The sequence below is a fragment of the Scyliorhinus torazame genome, chromosome 19 (assembly GCF_047496885.1).
Source record: "Scyliorhinus torazame isolate Kashiwa2021f chromosome 19, sScyTor2.1, whole genome shotgun sequence".
Lineage (NCBI taxonomy): Eukaryota > Metazoa > Chordata > Chondrichthyes > Carcharhiniformes > Scyliorhinidae > Scyliorhinus > Scyliorhinus torazame.
The window spans coordinates 35862435-35884709 of NC_092725.1; the positions used below are offsets into that span (position 1 = coordinate 35862435).

The 22275-nt window shown below is 56.5% G+C and overlaps 1 protein-coding gene across 1 annotated transcript in view; it reads right to left on the reverse strand.

Moving 5' to 3' along the window:
- The window catches only part of LOC140396657 (uncharacterized), a 178127-nt gene that overhangs the window by 26164 nt on the left and 129688 nt on the right, over positions 1–22275 (reverse strand). Inside the window, exons 12-13 of the mRNA XM_072485452.1 lie at positions 1027–1076; positions 700–869 (exon numbers count right to left, since the gene is read on the reverse strand). Coding sequence (XP_072341553.1) covers positions 700–869; positions 1027–1076 — 220 coding nt within the window. The remainder of the gene's footprint in view (positions 1–699; positions 870–1026; positions 1077–22275) is intronic.

Below are 22275 nucleotides of genomic sequence, written 5' to 3' on the forward strand. Positions count from 1 at the left end.
AACACTTTTTCTCCAGTGATTGTGATTGGGGAGGCAGTGACACTGGACTAATAATCCAGAGGCCCAAGGAAATTCTCTGAGGACCCGGTTCGAATCTCACCAGGGCAGATGGTGGAATTTGAATTCAATAAAAGAAATCTGGAATGAAAAGTCTAATGATGACCATGAAAAACCCATCTGGTTCACTGATGTCCTTTAGGAAAGGAAATCTGCCATCCTTACCTGGTCTGGCCGACATGTGACTCCAGATCCACAGCAATGTGGTTGACTCATAAATAATAATAATCTTTTCTTTCATTGTCAAAAGTAGGCTTACATTAACACTGCAATGAAGTTACTGTGAAAAGCCCCTAATGCCCACAGGGATAGGCAATAAATGCTGGCCCAGCCAACGATGCCCACATCCCATGAAAGAATAAAGAAAAAAAAAGTTCCTCCCTCCCTGTTGCCCCCCTTTTTTTCGATTCTTGGGATGTTTTCAATGTTTCTATGATGAAGATAGATTTAAAATACTTGTTCAACGTGTCTGTCATTTGTTGGTTCCCCATTATTAACACCCCAGTCTCACTTTCTAAGAGATGAACACTTAATTTAGTTCAAAGGTGTATATAAATACAAGTTGATGTTGGAAATCGCTCTGCTGTCCCTCTCTGTACAGGGAAAGCTGAAGAATTCTTGTTAAATTCATCCATCATTTACCTGAAGTAAAGAGCATTGGCCTCAGCACAGATGATGAAATGTGTGCTCTGTTGCTGTGCTCCAGAGGCCTTTTTCTGCGACTGAGCACAGTCTTCCTTCGGCTCTGGGTAATTCTGAAGATATTGTCCACAGCGATTCCCTCTTGGAAAACCATTGTAGCCTATTCCCACCTGTAGAGTGATCAGGATGTTTATCAGTGCAGCCAAACCTGTTGCAATGTGTTAGCAACAATCGAGTGGTGTGGAATTAAAGTCTGCAGGGAAAAGTTTCAAATTCAAAATGAACAGAAATGAAGTGAATCTGTATAAATGTCGATACAATACTTACAAAGCAACCATCCTGGTAAATCAGTGCCCCGACTCCATGCCCAGGACTATCTGAAAATCAGAAATATATCAATCATTGAACAGGAATTGTGACTACAATTTCAGAGCTCCAGCATGATGGTTTAAAAGATTCTGCTTTCTGAGGCTGGCCAAGAACCTTCCAGATTCGAGAATGTTACTGCTTGATCAACAAAGAACTGGATGAAATCACCCTGTGTACACTGAAATCATCTGATCAGACCTTCCAGTCTCTTCTTTAAACTGGTTCACCTGAGGATGGAAGTTTGGAATCAATTGAGGCTATTTCATTTTCACAATCAAAATTCTTGTCACCAAACTCATCCTTCAATCCTACATCATCCTTTGCCTTTGCTCCCCATCCCTGACTCAATCTCCACCCGCCTCCTCATCCCTAACTCAATCTCCACCCGCCTCCTCATCCCTGACTCAATCTCCACCCGCCTCCTCATCCCTGACTCAATCTCCACCCGCCTCCTCATCACTGACTCAATCGCCACCCGCCTCCTCATCCCTGACTCAATCGCCACCCGCCTCCTCATCCCTGACTCAATCGCCACCCGCCTCCTCATCACTGACTCAATCGCCACCCGCCTCCTCATCCATGACTCAATCTCCACCCGCCTCCTCATCCATGACTCAATCTCCACCCGCCTCCTCATCCCTGACTCAATCTCCACCCGCCTCCTCATCCATGACTCAATCTCCACCCGCCTCCTCATCCCTGACTCAATCTCCACCCGCCTCCTCATCCATGACTCAATCTCAACCCGCCTCCTCATCCATGACTCAATCTCCACCCGCCTCCTCATCCCTGACTCAATCTCCACCCGCCTCCTCATCCATGACTCAATCTCCACCCGCCTCCTCATCCATGACTCAATCTCCACCCGCCTCCTCATCCATGACTCAATCTCCACCTGCCTCCTCATCCCTGACTCAATCTCCACCGGCCACCTCATCCATGACTCAATCTCCACCCACCTCCTCATCTCTGACTCAATCTCCACCCGCCACCTCATCCATGACTCAATCTCCACCCGCCTCCTCATCCATGACTCAATCTCCACCCGCCTCCTCATCCATGACTCAATCTCCACCTGCCTCCTCATCCCTGATTCAATCACCACCCGCCTCCTCATCCCTGACTCAATCTCCACCTGCCTCCTCATCCCTGACTCAATGTCCACCCGCCTCCTCATCCCTGACTCAATGTCCACCCGCCTCCTCATCCCTGACTCAATGTCCACCCGCCTCCTCATCCCTGACTCAATCTCCACCCGCCTCCTCATCCCTGACTCAATCTCCACCCGCCTCCTCATCCCTGACTCAATCTCCACCCGCCTCCTCATCCCTGACTCAATCTCCACCTGCCTCCTCATCCCTGACTCAATCTCCACCCGCCTCCTCATACCTGACTCAATCTCCACCCGCCTCCTCATCCCTGACTCAATCTCCTCCCGCCTCCTCATCCCTGACTCAATCGCCACCCGCCTCCTCATCCCTGACTCAATCTCCACCCGCCTCCTCATCCCTGACTCAATCTCCACCCGCCTCCTCATCCCTGACTCAATGTCCACCTGCCTCCTCATCCCTGACTCAATCTCCACCCGCCTCCTCATACCTGACTCAATCTCCACCCGCCTCCTCATCCCTGACTCAATCTCCTCCCGCCTCCTCATCCCTGACTCAATCGCCATCCGCCTCCTCATCCATGACTCAATCTCCACCCGCCTCCTCATCCCTGACTCAATCTCCACCCGCCTCCTCATCACTGACTCAATGACCACCTGCCTCCTCATCCCTGACTCAATCTCCACCCGCCTCCTGAACCCTGACTCAATCTCCACCCGCCTCCTCATCCCTGACCCAATCTCCACCCGCCTCCTCATCCCTGACTCAATGTCCACCCGCCTCCTCATCCATGACTCAATCTCCACCTGCCTCCTCATCCCTGACTCAATCTCCACCCGCCTCCTCATCCCTGACTCAATCTCCACCCGCCTCCTCATCCCTGACTCAATCTCCACCCGCCTCCTCATCCCTGACTCAATCTCCACCCGCCTCCTCATTCCTGACTCAATCTCCATCCGCCTCCCCATCCCTGACTCAATCTACACCCGCCTACCCATCCCTGACTCAATCGCCACCCGCCTCCTCATCCCTAACTCAATCTACACCCGCCTCCTCATCCCTGACTCAATGTCCACCCGCCTCCTCATCCCTGACTCAATCTCCACCCGCCTCCTCATCCCTGACTCAATCTCCACCCGCCTCCTCATCCCTGACTCAATCTCCACCCGCCTCCTCATCCCAGACACAATCTCCACCCACCTCCTCATCCCTGACTCAATCTCCACCCGCCTCCCCATCCCTGACTCAATCTCCACCCGCCTCCCCATCCCTGACTCAATCGCCACCCGCCTCCTCATCCCTAACTCAATCTCCACCCGCCTCCTCATCCCTGACTCAATGTCCACCCGCCACCTCATCCCTGACTCAATCTCCACCCGCTTCCTCATCCCCGACTCAATCTCCACCCGCCTCTTCATCCCTGACTCAATCTCCACCCGCCTCCTTATCACTGACTCAATGTCCACCCGCCACCTCATCCCTGACTCAATCTCCACCCGCCTCCTCATCCCCGACTCAATCTCCACCCGCCTCTTCATCCCTGACTCAATCTCCACCCGCCTCCTCATCCATGACTCAATCTCCACCCGCCACCTCATCCCTGACTCAATCTCCACCCGCCTCCTCATCCCTGACTCAATCTCCACCCGCCTCCTCATCCCTGACTCAATGTCCACCCACCTCCTCATCCCTGACTCAATCTCCACCCGCCTCCTCATCCATGACTCAATCTCCACCCGCCTACTCATCCATGACTCAATCTCCACCCGCCTCCTCATCCATGACACAATCTCCACCCGCCTCCTCATCCCTGACTCAATCTCCACCTGCCTCCTCATCCCTGACTCAATCTCCACCGGCCACCACATCCATGACTCAATCTCCACCCACCTCCTCATCCCTGACTCAATATCCACCCGCCACCTCATCCATGACTCAATCTCCACCCGCCTCCTCATCCATGACTCAATCTCCACCTGCCTCCTCATCCCTGACTCAATGTCCACCCGCCTCCTCATCCCTGACTCAATGTCCACCCGCCTCCTCATCCCTGACTCAATCTCCACCCGCCTCCTCATCCCTGACTCAATCTCCACCCGCCTCCTCATCCCTGACTCAATCTCCACCCGCCTCCTCATCCCTGACTCAATGTCCACCTGCCTCCTCATCCCTGACTCAATCTCCACCCGCCTCCTCATACCTGACTCAATCTCCACCCGCCTCCTCATCCCTGACTCAATCTCCTCCCGCCTCCTCATCCCTGGCTCAATCGCCACCCGCCTCCTCATCCATGACTCAATCTCCACACGCCTCCTCATCCCTGACTCAATCTCCACCCGCCTCCTCATCACTGACTCAATGACCACCTGCCTCCTCATCCCTGACTCAATCTCCACCCGCCTCCTGATCCCTGACCCAATCTCCACCCGCCTCCTCATCCATGACTCAATCTCCACCCGCCTCCTCATCCCTGACCCAATCTCCACCCGCCTCCTCATCCCTGACTCAATCTCCACCCGCCTCCTCATCCTTGACTCAATCTCCACCTGCCTCCTCATCCCTGACTCAATCTCCACCCGCCTCCTCATCCCTGACTCAATCTCCACCCGCCTCCTCATCCCTGACTCAATCTCCACCCGGCTCCTCATCCCTGACTCAATCTCCACCCGCCTCCTCATCCCTGACTCAATCTCCACCCGCCTCCCCATCCCTGACTCAATCTCCACCCGCCTCCTCATCCCTAACTCAATCTCCACCCGCCTCCTCATCCCTGACTCAATGTCCACCCGCCACCTCATCCCTGACTCAATCTCCACCCGCCTCCTCATCCTTGACTCAATCTCCACCCGCCTCCTCATCCTTGACTCAATCTCCACCCGCATCCTCATCCCTGACTCAATATCCACCCGCCACCTCATCCATGACTCAATCTCCACCCGCCTCCTCATCCATGACTCAATCTCCACCCGCCTCCTAATCCATGACTCAATCTCCACCTGCCTCCTCATCCCTGATTCAATCTCCACCCGCCTCCTCATCCCTGACTCAATCTCCACCTGCCTCCTCATCCCTGACTCAATGTCCACCCGCCTCCTCATCCCTGACTCAATGTCCACCCGCCTCCTCATCCCTGACTCAATCTCCACCCGCCTCCTCATCCCTGACTCAATCTCCACCCGCCTCCTCATCCCTGACTCAATCTCCACCCGCCTCCTCATCCCTGACTCAATGTCCACCTGCCTCCTCATCCCTGACTCAATCTCCACCCGCCTCCTCATACCTGACTCAATCTCCACCCGCCTCCTCATCCCTGACTCAATCTCCTCCCGCCTCCTCATCCCTGGCTCAATCGCCACCCGCCTCCTCATCCATGACTCAATCTCAACCCGCCTCCTCATCCCTGACTCAATCTCCACCCGCCTCCTCATCACTGACTCAATGACCACCTGCCTCCTCATCCCTGACTCAATCTCCACCCGCCTCCTGATCCCTGACTCAATCTCCACCCGCCTCCTCATCCATGACTCAATCTCCACCCGCCTCCTCATCCATGACTCAATCTCCACCCGCCTCCTCATCCATGACTCAATCTCCACCTGCCTCCTCATCCCTGACTCAATCTCCACCGGCCACCTCATCCATGACTCAATCTCCACCCGCCTCCTCATCTCTGACTCAATCTCCACCCGCCACCTCATCCATGACTCAATCTCCACCCGCCTCCTCATCCATGACTCAATCTCCACCCGCCTCCTCATCCATGACTCAATCTCCACCTGCCTCCTCATCCCTGATTCAATCACCACCCGCCTCCTCATCCCTGACTCAATCTCCACCTGCCTCCTCATCCCTGACTCAATGTCCACCCGCCTCCTCATCCCTGACTCAATGTCCACCCGCCTCCTCATCCCTGACTCAATGTCCACCCGCCTCCTCATCCCTGACTCAATCTCCACCCGCCTCCTCATCCCTGACTCAATCTCCACCCGCCTCCTCATCCCTGACTCAATCTCCACCCGCCTCCTCATCCCTGACTCAATCTCCACCTGCCTCCTCATCCCTGACTCAATCTCCACCCGCCTCCTCATACCTGACTCAATCTCCACCCGCCTCCTCATCCCTGACTCAATCTCCTCCCGCCTCCTCATCCCTGACTCAATCGCCACCCGCCTCCTCATCCATGACTCAATCTCCACCCGCCTCCTCATCCATGACTCAATCTCCACCTGCCTCCTCATCCCTGATTCAATCTCCACCCGCCTCCTCATCCCTGACTCAATCTCCACCTGCCTCCTCATCCCTGACTCAATGTCCACCCGCCTCCTCATCCCTGACTCAATGTCCACCCGCCTCCTCATCCCTGACTCAATGTCCACCCGCCTCCTCATCCCTGACTCAATCTCCACCCGCCTCCTCATCCCTGACTCAATCTCCACCCGCCTCCTCATCCCTGACTCAATCTCCACCCGCCTCCTCATCCCTGACTCAATGTCCACCTGCCTCCTCATCCCTGACTCAATCTCCACCCGCCTCCTCATACCTGACTCAATCTCCACACGCCTCCTCATCCCTGACTCAATCTCCTCCCGCCTCCTCATCCCTGACTCAATCGCCACCCGCCTCCTCATCCATGACTCAATCTCCACCCGCCTCCTCATCCCTGACTCAATCTCCACCCGCCTCCTCATCACTGACTCAATGACCACCTGCCTCCTCATCCCTGACTCAATCTCCACCCGCCTCCTCATCCCTGACTCAATCTCCACCGCCTCCTCATCCCTGACCCAATCTCCACCCGCCTCCTCATCCCTGACTCAATGTCCACCCGCCTCCTCATCCATGACTCAATCTCCACCTGCCTCCTCATCCCTGACTCAATCTCCACCCGCCTCCTCATCCCTGACTCAATCTCCACCCGCCTCCTCATCCCTGACTCAATCTCCACCCGCCTCCTCATCCCTGACTCAATCTCCACCCGCCTCCTCATTCCTGACTCAATCTCCACCCGCCTCCCCATCCCTGACTCAATCTACACCCGCCTACCCATCCCTGACTCAATCGCCACCCGCCTCCTCATCCCTAACTCAATCTACACCCGCCTCCTCATCCCTGACTCAATGTCCACCCGCCTCCTCATCCCTGACTCAATCTCCACCCGCCTCCTCATCCCTGACTCAATCTCCACCCGCCTCCTCATCCCTGACTCAATCTCCACCCGCCTCCTCATCCCAGACACAATCTCCACCCACCTCCTCATCCCTGACTCAATCTCCACCCGCCTCCCCATCCCTGACTCAATCTCCACCCGCCTCCCCATCCCTGACTCAATCGCCACCCGCCTCCTCATCCCTAACTCAATCTCCACCCGCCTCCTCATCCCTGACTCAATGTCCACCCGCCACCTCATCCCTGACTCAATCTCCACCCGCTTCCTCATCCCCGACTCAATCTCCACCCGCCTCTTCATCCCTGACTGAATCTCCACCCGCCTCCTCATCCATGACTCAATCTCCACCCGCCACCTCATCCCTGACTCAATCTCCACCCGCCTCCTCATCCCTGACTCAATCTCCACCCGCCTCCTCATCCCTGACTCAATGTCCACCCACCTCCTCATCCCTGACTCAATCTCCACCCGCCTCCTCATCCATGACTCAATCTCCACCCGCCTCCTCATCCATGACTCAATCTCCACCTGCCTCCTCATCCCTGACTCAATGTCCACCCGCCTCCTCATCCCTGACTCAATGTCCACCCGCCTCCTCATCCCTGACTCAATCTCCACCCGCCTCCTCATCCCTGACTCAATCTCCACCCGCCTCCTCATCCCTGACTCAATCTCCACCCGCCTCCTCATCCCTGACTCAATGTCCACCTGCCTCCTCATCCCTGACTCAATCTCCACCCGCCTCCTCATACCTGACTCAATCTCCACCCGCCTCCTCATCCCTGACTCAATCTCCTCCCGCCTCCTCATCCCTGGCTCAATCGCCACCCGCCTCCTCATCCATGACTCAATCTCCACCCGCCTCCTCATCCCTGACTCAATCTCCACCCGCCTCCTCATCACTGACTCAATGACCACCTGCCTCCTCATCCCTGACTCAATCTCCACCCGCCTCCTGATCCCTGACCCAATCTCCACCCGCCTCCTCATCCATGACTCAATCTCCACCCGCCTCCTCATCCCTGACCCAATCTCCACCCGCCTCCTCATCCCTGACTCAATGTCCACCCGCCTCCTCATCCATGACTCAATCTCCACCTGCCTCCTCATCCCTGACTCAATCTCCACCCGCCTCCTCATCCCTGACTCAATCTCCACCCGCCTCCTCATCCCTGACTCAATCTCCACCCGGCTCCTCATCCCTGACTCAATCTCCACCGCCTCCTCATCCCTGACTCAATCTCCACCCGCCTCCCCATCCCTGACTCAATCTCCACCCGCCTCCTCATCCCTAACTCAATCTCCACCCGCCTCCTCATCCCTGACTCAATGTCCACCCGCCACCTCATCCCTGACTCAATCTCCACCCGCCTCCTCATCCTTGACTCAATCTCCACCCGCATCCTCATCCCTGACTCAATATCCACCCGCCACCTCATCCATGACTCAATCTCCACCCGCCTCCTCATCCATGACTCAATCTCCACCCGCCTCCTCATCCATGACTCAATCTCCACCTGCCTCCTCATCCCTGATTCAATCTCCACCCGCCTCCTCATCCCTGACTCAATCTCCACCTGCCTCCTCATCCCTGACTCAATGTCCACCCGCCTCCTCATCCCTGACTCAATGTCCACCCGCCTCCTCATCCCTGACTCAATCTCCACCCGCCTCCTCATCCCTGACTCAATCTCCACCCGCCTCCTCATCCCTGACTCAATCTCCACCCGCCTCCTCATCCCTGACTCAATGTCCACCTGCCTCCTCATCCCTGACTCAATCTCCACCCGCCTCCTCATACCTGACTCAATCTCCACCCGCCTCCTCATCCCTGACTCAATCTCCTCCCGCCTCCTCATCCCTGGCTCAATCGCCACCCGCCTCCTCATCCATGACTCAATCTCCACCCGCCTCCTCATCCCTGACTCAATCTCCACCCGCCTCCTCATCACTGACTCAATGACCACCTGCCTCCTCATCCCTGACTCAATCTCCACCCGCCTCCTGATCCCTGACTCAATCTCCACCCGCCTCCTCATCCATGACTCAATCTCCACCCGCCTCCTCATCCCTGACCCAATCTCCACCCGCCTCCTCATCCCTGACTCAATGTCCACCCGCCTCCTCATCCATGACTCAATCTCCACCTGCCTCCTCATCCCTGACTCAATCTCCACCCGCCTCCTCATCCCTGACTCAATCTCCACCCGCCTCCTCATCCCTGACTCAATCTCCACCCGGCTCCTCATCCCTGACTCAATCTCCACCCGCCTCCTCATCCCTGACTCAATCTCCACCCGCCTCCCCATCCCTGACTCAATCTCCACCCGCCTCCTCATCCCTAACTCAATCTCCACCCGCCTCCTCATCCCTGACTCAATGTCCACCCGCCACCTCATCCCTGACTCAATCTCCACCCGCCTCCTCATCCTTGACTCAATCTCCACCCGCCTCCTCATCCTTGACTCAATCTCCACCCGCATCCTCATCCCTGACTCAATCTCCACCCGCCTCCTCATCCCTGACTCATCCTCCACCTGCCTCCTCATCCCTGACTCAATGACCACCTGCCTCCTCATCCATGACTCAATCTCCACCGGCCTCCTCATCCATGACTCAATCTCCACCCGCCTCCTCATCCCTGACTCAATCTCCACCGGCCTCCTCATCCCTGACTCAATCTCCACCCGCCTCCTCATCCCTGACTCAATCTCCCGCCTCCTCATCCCTGACTCAATCTCCACCCGCCTCCTCATCCCTGACTCATCCTCCAACTGCCTCCTCATCCATGACTCAATCTCCACCCGCCTCCTCATCCCTGACTCAATCTCCCGCCTCCTCATCCCTGACTCAATCTCCACCCGCCTCCTCATCCTTGACTCAATCTCCCGCCTCCTCATCCCTGACTCAATCGCCACCCGCCTCCTCATCCCTGACTCAATCTCCACCCGCCTCCTCATCCCTGACTCAATCGCCACCCCCCTCCTCATCCCTGACTCATCCTCCACCTGCCTCCTCATCCCTGACTCAATGACCACCTGCCTCCTCATCCATGACTCAATCTCCACCGGCCTCCTCATCCCTGACTCAATCTCCCGCCTCCTCATCCCTGACCCAATGTCCACCGGCCTCCTCATCCCTGACTCAATCTCCCGCCTCCTCATCCCTGACTCAATCTCCACCCGCCTCCTCATTCCTGACTCAATCTCCCGCCTCCTCATCCCTGACTCAATCACCACCCGCCTCCTCATCCCTGACTCAATCTCCACCCGCCTCCTCATCCCTGACTCAATCTATCTCCCCCTGATCCTGACTCAAACGCACCCCGCCTCCAGATTCCTGACTCAATCTACCTCCTCCCCTGATCCCTGACTTAATCTCCCTCTGCCCCCTGACCCCTAACTCAATCTCCCTCTGCCCCTTGACTCCTGGCTCAATCTCCCTCTGCCCCCTGACTCCTGACTCAATCTCCCTCTGCCCCCTGACTCAATTGCCCTCTGTCCCCTGATCCCTGACTCAATCTCCCTTCACCTCCTCATTCCTGACTCAATCCCCCTCCCCTGATCCCTGACTCAATCTCCTCCGTCTCCTCTTTCCTGGCTCAATCCCCTTCCCTTGACCCCTGACTCAATCTCCCTCCTCCCCTGATCCCTGACTCAATCTTCCTCTGCCCCCTGATCCCTGACTCAATCTCCCTCCACATCCTCATTCCTGGCTCAATCCCCCTCCCCTGACCCCTGACTCAATCTCCTTCCTCCCCTGACCCCTGACTCAATTCCCTCCTCCCCTGATCCCTGACTCAATCTCTGATGTACCATCAATGATGACAGATGAGAGTTGGAAGAGTAAACTGTGGCTTTAATCAGCTAAAAGACACCTGCTGGCAGCCGGTCCCAGAATGCGGGCAGGGCTGGAGGTTAGCTACCTTTATACTTGAGCCCGAGGGGCGGAGCTAGCAGGGACAAACCCAGACTTGTCACAAACAGTAAGAACAGTAAGTATCATAAGTAAGAACAGTATGTACAATATAATACAATGGTTCACCACATTCACCCCCTGTTAAAAAAGAGTTCGGCGGGGGTGAAGTGGACACGTTGAATTAGAGATCGAGTCTGTCGAGGGCTCTGACCTTCCGTTGTGATTGCCTCAGTCCGGGCTGTGGTGAGGACACTGGTGTCAGATGAAGTGTTGAGGCCTGCGTATCCAGGAGCGTGTCGTCTTCTGGATAAGTAGCAACGGAGGGAGAATGTGTTGAGTCGTGAGTAGCAACGGAGGGAGACAGTGTAGAGTTGGGGGTAGTGGTGATGGTCGCTGGGGAACCTGCGGGTGCCAAGTCCCGAAGGGAGACTGTGTCCTCCCGCCCGTCATGGTGTGCCACGTAGGCATATTGGGGGTTAGCATGGAGGAGAAGGACCCGTTCGGCCAGGGGATCCGACTTGTGACTCCTTGCATGCTTCCGGAGGAGGACGGGCCCTGGAACCGTCAGCCAGGACGGAGGTGAGACCCCTGAGGTGGACTTCCTGGGCAAGACAAATATCATAGAATAGACACATTGAATCATAGAATCATCATAGAATTTGCAGTGCAGAAGGAGGCCATTTTGCCCATCGAGTCTGCACCGGCTCTTGGAAAGAGCACCCTACCCAAGCCCATACCCCCACCCTATCCCAGTAACCCCACCCAACACTAAGGGCAATTTTGGACACTAAGGGCAATTTAGCATGGCCAATCCACCTAACCCGCACATTTTTGGACTGTGGGAGGAAACCGGAGCACCCGGAGGAAACCCACGCACACACGGGGAGAACGTGCAGACTCCGCACAGACAGTGACCCAAGCTGGGAATCGAACCTGGGACCCTGGAGCTGTGAAGCAATTGTGCTAACCACTATGCTACCGTGCTGCCGGTGGCAGTACACAGGACCGACCGGATGGAATGGAGCGCATTGGGAAGGACCTCCTCCCAGCGGATGACAGGGAGACTTCTAGACCGTAGGGCAAGAAGGACGGCCTTCCAGACCGTTGCGTTCTCCCTCTCCACCTGTCCATTTTCCCGGGGATTGTAGCTGGGAGTCCTGCTTGAGGCGATGCCCTTGCTAAGCAGGAACTGACGCAGCTCATCACTCATGAAGGAGGAACCCCGATCGCTCTGGATGTAAGTGGGGAAACCGAACAAGGTGAAGAGGCCATGCAGGGCCTTGATGACTGTGGCATAGGTCATGTCAGGGCATGGGATGGCGAAAGGGAAACGTGAGTACTCATCAATGATGTTGAGAAAGTACACATTATGGTCAGTGGAGGGGAGGGCCCTTTGAAATTGATGCTGAGGCGCTCAAAGGGGCAGGAAGCCTTTACCAGGTGTGCTCTATCCAGCCGATAGAAGTGCGGTTTGCACTCCATGCAGACCTGGCAGTCCCTGGTCATGGTCCTGACCTCCTCGATGGAGTAAGGCAGATTGCGGGTCTTGATAAAATGGAAAAAACGGGTGACCCCCGGGTGACAGAGGTCATTGTGGAGGACCCGAAGTCGGTCTACTTATACGCTGGCACATGTACCGTGGGATAGGGCATCTGGGGGCTCATTGAGCTTCCCAGGTCGATACAAGATATCATAATTATAGGTAGAGAGTTCGATCCTCCACCTTAGGATCTTGTCATTCTTGATCTTGCCCCGCTGCGTATTGTTAAACATGAAGGCAACCGACCGTTGGTCAGTGAGGAGAGTGAATCGCCTGCCGGCCAGGTAATGCCTCCAATGTCGCACAGCTTCCACAATGCCCTGGGCTTCCTTTTCGACGGAGGAGTGTCGAATGTCGGAGCCCTGGAGGGTACAGGAGAAGAAAGCCCCGGGCCTGCCCACCTGGTTGAGGGTAGCGGCCAGAGCAAAGTCAGACGCATTGCTCTCCACTTGGAATGGGATGGACTGGTCTCCTGCGTGCATCATGGCTTTGGCAATATCTGTTTTGATGCGGTTAAAGGCCAGGCTGGCCTCAGCCGCCAGGGGTAAAATGGTGGATTTAATGAGTGGGCGGGCCTTGTCCGCATAATCGGGGACCCACTGGGCACAATAGGAAAAGAACCCCAGGCATCTCTTCAGGGCCTTGGGGCAGTGGGGGAGTGGAAATTCCAGGAGGGGGTGCATGCGGTCGGGATCGGGCCATAGGACTCCGTTTTCCACAACGTACCAAAGGATGGCTAGGCGGGCTGTGCGGAAAACGCATTTCACCTTATTGTATGTTAGGTTAACCCTGATCCCTGACTCAATCCCCCTCTGCCCCCTGACCCCTGACTCAATCCCCCTCTGCCCCCTGCCCCCTGACTCAATCTCCCTCTGCCCCCTGATCCCAGACTCAATCTCCCTCTGCCCCTGATCCCTGACTCAACCCCCTCTGCCCTCTGACCCCTGACTCAATCCCCCTCTGCCCGCTGACCCCTGACTCAATCTCCCTCTGCCCCCTGATCCCAGACTCAATCTCCCTCTGCCCCCTGACCCCTGACTCAATCCCCCTCTGCCCCCTGATCCCCTACTCAATCTCCCTCTGCCCCTGATCCCTGACTCAATCCCCTTCTGCCCCCTGATTCCCAACTCAATCCCCCTCCCCTGATCCCTGACTCAATCTCCCTCTGCCCCTGATCCCTGACTCAATCTCCCTCTGCCCCTGATCCCTGACTCAATCTCCCTCTGCCCCTGATTCCTGACTCAATCTCCCTCTGCCACCTGACCCCTGACTCAATCTCCCTCTGCCCCCTGATCCCTGACTCAATCTCCCTCTGCCCCCTGACCCCTGACTCAATCTCCCTCTGCCCCCTGATCCCAGACTCAATCTCCCTCTGCTCCCTGATCCCAGACTCAATCCCCCTCTGCCCCCTGACCCCTGACTCAATCTCCCTCTGCCCCCTGACTCAATCTACCCCTGCCCCCTGATCCCCGACTCAATCTCCCTCCTCCCCTGATCCCTGACTCAATCCCCCTCCCCTGATCCCAGACTCAATCCCCCCTGCCCCCTGATCCCCAACTTAAACCCCCTCCCCTGATCCCTGACTCAATCCCCCTCCCCTGATCCCTGACTCAATCCCCCTCCCCTGATCCCAGACTCAATCTCCCTCTGCCCCCTGACCCCTGACTAAATCTCCCTCTGCCCCCTGATCCCTGACTCAATCTCCATCTGCCCCCTGACCCCTGACTCAATCTTCCTCTGCCCCTGATCCCTGACTCAATCTCCCTCTGCCCCCTGACCCCTGACTCAATCTCCCTCTGCCCCTGACCCCTGACTCAATCTCCCTCTGCCCCCTGACTCAATCTCCCTCTGCCCCCTGATCCCTGACTCAATCCCCCTCCCCTGATCCCTGACTCAATCCCCCTCCCCTGATCCCTGACTCAATCTCCCTCTGCCCCTGATCCCTGACTCAATCCCCCTCTGCCCCCTGATCCCTGACTCAATCCCCCTCCCCTGATCCCTGACTCAATCTCCCTCTGCCCCTGATCCCTGACTCAATCTCCCTCTGTCCCCTGATCCCCGACTCAATCTCCCTCTGCCCCTGACCCCTGACTCAATCCCCCTCTGCCCCCTGACCCCTTACTCAATCTCCCTCTGCCCCCTGATCCCTGACTCAATCTCCCTCTGCCCCCTGATCCCTGACTCAATCTCCCTCTGCCCCTGACTCAATTCCCCTCTGCCCCCTGACCCCTGACTCAATCTCCCTCTGCCCCCTGATCCCTGACTCAATCTCCCTCTGCCCCTGATCCCTGACTCAATCCCCCTCTGCCCCCTGATCCCTGACTCAATCCCCCTCCCCTGATCCCTGACTCAATCCCCCTCTGCCCCCTGATCCCTGACTCAATCTCCCTCTGCCCCTGATCCCTGACTCAATCCCCCTCTGCCCCCTGATCCCTGACTCAATCTCCCTCTGCCCCTGATCCCTGACTCAATCTCCCTCTGCCCCCTGATCCCTGACTCAATCTCCCTCTGCCCCTGATCCCTGACTCAATCTCCCTCTGCCCCCTGACCCCTGACTCAATCTCCCTCTGCCCCCTGACCCCTGACTCAATCTCCCTCTGCCCCCTGATCTCTGACTCAATCTCCCTCTGCTCCCTGATCCCAGACTCAATCCCCCTCTGCCCCCTGACTCAATCTCCCTCTGCCCCCTGACTCAATCTACTCCTGCCCCCTGATCCCCGACTCAATCTCCCTCCTCCCCTGATCCCTGACTCAATCTCCCTCTGCCCCCTGATCCCTGACTCAATCCCCCTCCCCTGATCCCTGACTCAATCCCCCTCCCCTGATCCCAGACTCAATCCCCCTCTGCCCCCTGATCCCCAACTTAAACCCCCTCCCCTGATCCCTGACTCAATCCCCCTCCCCTGATCCCTGACTCAATCCCCCTCCCTGATGCCAGACTCAATCTCCCTCTGCCCCCTGACCCCTGACTAAATCTCCCTCTGCCCCCTGATCCCTGACTCAATCTCCCTCTGCCCCCTGACTCAATCTCCCTCTGCCCCTGATCCCTGACTCAATCTCCCTCTGCCTCCTGACCCCTGACTCAATCTCCCTCTGCCCCTGATCCCTGACTCAATCTCCCTCAGCCCCCTGACTCAATCTCCCTCTGCCCCCTGATCCCTGACTCTCCCCCTCCCCTGATCCCTGACTCAATCCCCCTCCCCTGATCCCTGACTCAATCTCCCTCTGCCCCTGATCCCAGACTCAATCTCCCTCTGCCCCTGATCCCTGACTCAATCCCCCTCTGCCCCCTGATCCCTGACTCAATCCCCCTCCCCTGATCCCTGACTCAATCTCCCTCTGCCCCTGATCCCTGACTCAATCTCCCTCTGTCCCCTGATCCCTGACTCAATCTCCCTCTGCCCCTGACCCCTGACTCAATCCCCCTCTGCCCCCTGACCCCTTACTCAATCTCCCTCTGCCCCCTGATCCCTGACTCAATCTCCCTCTGCCCCCTGATCCCTGACTCAATCTCCCTCTGCCCCTGACTCAATCCCCCTCTGCCCCCTGACCCCTTACTCAATCTCCCTCTGCCCCCTGATCCCTGACTCAATCTCCCTCTGCCCCTGATCCCTGACTCAATCCCCCTCTGCCCCCTGATCCCTGACTCAATCCCCCTCCCCTGATCCCTGACTCAATCCCCCTCTGCCCCCTGATCCCTGACTCAATCTCCCTCTGCCCCTGATCCCTGACTCAATCCCCCTCTGTCCCTGATCCCTGACTCAATCCCCCTCTGCCCCGACCCCTGACTCAATCCCCCTCTGCGCACTGATCCCTGACTCAATCCCCCTCTGCCCCCTGATCCCTGACTCAATCTCCCTCTGCCCCCTGATCCCAGACTCAATCTCCCTCTGCCCCCTGATCCCTGACTTAATCTCCCTCCTCCCCCTGATCCCCGACTCAATCCCCCTCCCTGATCCCTGACTCAATCTCCCTCCTCCCCCTGATCACTGACTCAATTTCCCTCTGTCCCATGATCCCTGACTCAATCTCCCTCCTCCCCCTGATACCTGACTCTATCTCCCTCTGTCCCCTGATCCCTGACTCAATCTCCCTCTGCCCCCGATCCCTGACTCTATCCCCCTTTGATAGTATTTTCGCAACTATAATCGGAGATCAGAAAGCGGACAGCATTATCAAAGCCAAGATCAGAGAGAGGATAGCATTATCGTAGACAAGATCAGAGAGTAGATAGCATTATTATAACCGAGATCAGAGAGTGGATAGCATTATTATAACTCAGATCAGAGAGCGGATAGCATTATTATAACTGTGGTATTATAGGTATTACGGTTATTAAAGCCTTCAGTTGGACTACAACCTCGCTTTAGTGGTCATTGATCGTGCATCAATTTAATAAGCTAGAATTTTAAGAAGAAAGGATGGAGCTCCGAATCAAGCCGGAGTGTCTGCAACTTAGCCCCCACGCGGCGAACTCAGCGACAATCTTTAAGCACTAGCTGGCGTGTTTTAAAGGTTATCTCGAGACGGCCGAAAACGCACCCACGGGAGAGCAGAAACTGCACGTCCTGCACTCAAGGATGAGCCTGGAGATTTACACCCTCATCGAGGAAGCGGAAGACTTCGATGCAGCAATTGAGCTGCTAAAAGGACACTATATTCGCCCGGTAAACCAGGTCTATGCCCGGCACCTGCTTGCAACTAGGCGACCAACCCCTGGGGAATCGCTGGAGGAATTCTACCGTGCACTCCTGGTGCTGGGAAGAAGCTGCGGCTGCCTGCAAGTTTCGGCGAGCGAACACACGGAACTCTTAGTCCGGGACGCTTTCGTGGCAGGTATGCTTTTGTCACAAATCCGCCAGCGCCTGTTGGAGAAGGACACCCTGGGTCTCAGGGAGGCAATGGTCCTTGCAGGCTCCCTGGACGTGGCTTCCAGGAACGCCCGCGCCTACATTCCCGACTGCGCGGCAGCCCGCTGGGCAGCGTGGAACCCCACCGCGGCCGACCCTGAGACTACCCCTGTTCCCCCATAGACCTGCGCTGCAAGGCGGCCTGGCAACCCCAAGGGGCCCCGCTACTACTTTTGCGGGCAGGTCAAGAACCCCCGCCAGCGCTGCCCAGCCCGCGCATCCATCTGCAAGGGATGCGGCAAAAAGGGCCATTTCGAGGGGGTATGTCAGGCCGAGCGGTGGCCGCGGTCTCCAGCGGCGAATGCGAACCGCAACCAAAAATTTCTCCATGGGCCCCGTGCGGCCAGCGGTCGCCACCACCTCCATATCCCAGGGCCATGTGCGGACCCCGGGCGCCGCCATCTTGTTCCGCGGACGCCACGTTGGAGGGGTGGGCGCCGCCATTTTGTGCACCCCCGACCATGTGCGACCAATGGGAGATGCCATCTTGGATGAACCCCCAGTACCCCAGCTCGGCCGACCACACACTGCCCGAACAGAACTTTCAACTACTGCGATTGGCCTCGGTGACTCTGGATCAGTCTCGACCTCGAACACTCTCAACTGCTACGATGACCGTTTTCATCAACGGGCACGGGACGTCCTGCTTAATCGACTCTGGGAGCACGGAGAGCTTCATACACCCCGACACGGTAAGGCGCTGTTCCCTCCTCATCCACCCTGTTAATCAAAAAATCTCACTGGCCTCCAGTTCCCACTCGGTGGAGATAAAGGGGTTTTGTGTAGCAAAACTCACAGTCCAGGGAAGGGAGTTCCAAAATTTCCGTCTCTACATCCTTCCCCACCTCTGCGTGGCTACACTCCTGGGTTTAGACTTCCAGTGTAACCTTCAAAGTCTGATCTTCTAATTCGGCGGCCCTATACCCCCCCTTACTGTCTGCGGCCTCGCGACCCTTAAGGTCAACCCGCCTTCCCTGTTTGCGAACCGCATCCTGGATTGCAAACCCGTCGCCACCAGGAGCAGCCGCTACAGTGCCCAGGACCGGATCTTTATTAGGTCAGAGGTCCAAAGGCTACTGAGGGAAGGGGTCATTGAAGTCAGTAGCAGCCCCTGGAGAGCTTAAGTAGTAGTGGTAAAGACTGGGGAGAAGCATTGGATGGTCATCGACTACAGTCAGACCATCAACAGGTATACGCAGCTGGACGCCTACACTCTCCCCGCATATCCGACCGGGTAAACAGGATCGCGCATTATAAGGTCTTCTCCACGGTGGATCTCAAGTCCGCCTACCACCAGCTCCCCATCCGCACTAATGACCGCAAATACACTGCCTTCGAGGCAGACGGGTGGCTCTATCACTTCTTAAGGATTCCTTTGGTGTCACCAACGGGGTCTCGGTCTTCCAGCGTGAGATGGACCGAATGGTTGACCGATACGGTTTACGGGCAACATCCCGTATCTCGGTAATGTTACCATCTGCGGCCACGACCAGCAGGACCACGACACCAACCTCCGAAAATTTCTCCAGATCGCTAAAATCCTTAACCTAACATACAATAAGGATAAATGCCTGTTTAGCACCGACCGCCTAGCCATTCTCGGCTATGTAGTGCGAAATGGAGTTATAGGCCCCGAACCTAAACGCATCCCCCTTATGGAGTTCCCCCTTCCTCATTGCTCCAAGGCCCTGAAACGCTGCCTAGGGTTTTTTAGCTACTACGCCCAGTGGGTCCCCAACTATACGGACAAGGCCCGTCCTCTGATCCAATCCACAGTTTTTCCCTTGTCGATAGAGGCCCGCCAGGCCTTCAGCCTTATCAAAGCAAACATTGCAAAGGCCACGATGCACGCCATTGACGAGAACCTCCCCTTCCAGGTCGAGAGCGATGCGTCCACCCTCAACCAAGCGGGAAGACCTGTGGCCTTCTTCTCCCGTACCCTCCATGCTTCCAAAATCCGCCACTCCTCAGTCTAAAAGGAGGCCCAGGCAATAGTAGAAGCTGTGCGACATTGGAGGCATTACCTGGCGGGCAGGAGATTCACTCTCATCACTGACCAACGGTCGGCTGCTTTCATGTTCGATAATGCACAGTGGGGCAAGATAAAAAACGACAAGATCTTGCGGTGGAGGATCCACCTACAACTACGAGATCTTGTATCGTCCCGGGAAGCTAAACGAGCCTCCTGACGCCCTGTCCCGCGGCACATGTGCCACCACACAAGTGGACCGCCTCCGAGTCCTCCACGAGGACCTCTGCCACCCGGAGGGTCACTCGCTTTTTCCATTTCGTCAAGACCCGCAACCTGCCCTACTCCATCGAGGAGGTCAGGACTGCCACCAGGGGGACTACCGGGTGAGGCGATGACCAGCTAAGTCGCACGTTTCGGCAGCTCCCGGTGGAAAGGACTTTTGGGCTTTTAATAGGAGCCCCAACGGCAATTTTAACGGCTAAAAACACTGTGCGGTAAACCAGAAGGGAATCCCCCCTGGACACGGATGGAAAAAGGAGAGGAAAGTGGCCGGATTGCGGTGGATCCTCTCGAGCAGCGGCAAGGAAAGCAAGCACAAAGCAAGATGGCGTCGGAAGGAGGCAGTTTAATATGAGGTCCTGACCAACAAGAGTTCCTGCGGCGTTGCGTGGAAGAACTTAAAAAGGAGATGAAGAAGGAGCTGTTGGCCCCGATATTACAGGCGATTGAAGGGCTAAAGGAGGAGCAAAAGACCCAGGAGCAGGAGCTTCGGGTCGTGAAGGCAAAGGCTGCTGAGAATGAGGGCGACATACAGGACCTGGTGGTGAAGACAGAGATGCACGAGGCACAACACAAAAGGTGTGCGGAAAGGCTGGAGGTGCTGGAAAATAATGCGAGGAGGAAGAATTTAAGGATTCTTGGTCTTCCCGAAGGTGCAGAAGGGGCGGACGTCGGGGCATATGTGAGCACGATGCTGCACTCGTTAATGGGATCGGAGGCCCCGACGGGCCCGTTGGAGGTGGAGGGAGCCTATCGAGTTATGGTGCGAAGACTGAGGGCTGGAGAAATTCCTCGAGCCATAGTGGTGAGATTTCTCCGATATAAGGACAGAGAGATGGTCCTCAGATGGGCAAAGAAAACTCGGAGCAGTAGGTGGGAGAACGCGGTGATCCGCGTATATCAAGATTGGAGTGCGGAGGTGGCGAGAAGGAGGGCAAGCTTTAATCGGGCCAAGGCGGTGCTGCACAAAAGGAAGGTTAAATTTGGAATGCTGCAGCCGGCAAGACTGTGGGTCACACATCAAGGGAAACACCACTACTTTGAAACGGCAGAAGAGGCGTGGACATGTATTGTCGAGGAGAAACTGGAATAAACGGGCTAGAAAAAGAACGCTTGGGACAAAGTGGTGGGGCGAATATGTGGGGTGAAGAAGGGGGGAAAAGGGGGAAGAGATGATTTCCCAAGTTGTTAATCCTGCGACCCTGTAACTTTTCTCTCTTCCCCATGTCGTGGGGGAGGGGGGAGGGAGGATGAGGAGCTGGGGGCGCCGGCCATTGGGGGCGGGGCCAAATGGGAAGCGCGGGCTTTGTTCCCGCGCTATGGTAAGCATGGCGGGAACAGGGAAGGAGGGGGCCTCGCACAGTGGGAGCCGAGGTCACGGGGGGAAGCCGAGGTCGGCCAGAGTTTGCTGACTTCTGGGAGCAACATGGGGGGTGCAATTACGCGAGTGAGGGATCTAGCGGGGGCGGGGGGGGGTTAACTGGGTTGCTGCTGCTGGGGAGAAGGGGGAGCTGGTATGGGGTGGGGTTGTCGGGGCGGGAGGGCGCCGTTGGGGGGAGATACGGCTACGTGGGAACCGGGTGAGGAGCTGGATTGAAAAAGGAGATGGCTAGTCGACAAGAGGGGGGGGGGGGGGTAAGGAGCCCCCCCAACCTGGCTGATCACGTGGAATGTGAGAGGGCTGAACGGGCCGATAAAGAGGGCACGGGTACTCGCACACCTAAAGAAACTTAAGGCAGATGTGGTTATGCTGCAGGAGACGCATCTGAAACTAATAGACCAGGTCAGACTACGCAAAGGAAGGGTGGGGCAGGTGTTTCATTCGGGGCTAGACGCAAAAAATAGGGGGGTGGCTATACTAGTGGGGAAGCGGGTAATGTTTGAGGCAAAGACCATAGTGGCGGATAGTGGGGGCAGATACGTGATGGTGAGTGGCAAATTGCAAGGGGAGGCGATGGTCTTAGTGAACGTATATGCCCCGAACTGGAATGATGCCAACTTTATGAGGCATATGTTAGGACGTATCCCGGACCTAGAGGTGGGGAAGTTGGTAATGGGTGGAGATTTTAATACGGTGCTGGACCCAGGGCTGGACAGATCGAGGTCCAGGACCGGAAGGAGGCCGGCTGCAGCTAGGGTGCTTAAGGACTTTATGGAGCAGATGGGAGGAGTAGACCCCTGGAGATTTAGTAGACCTAGGAGTAAGGAGTTTTCGTTTTTCTCCTATGTCCACAAAGTTTATTCACGGATAGACTTTTTTGTTTTGGGAAGGGCACTGATCCCGAAGGTGACGGGGACGGAGTACACGGCTA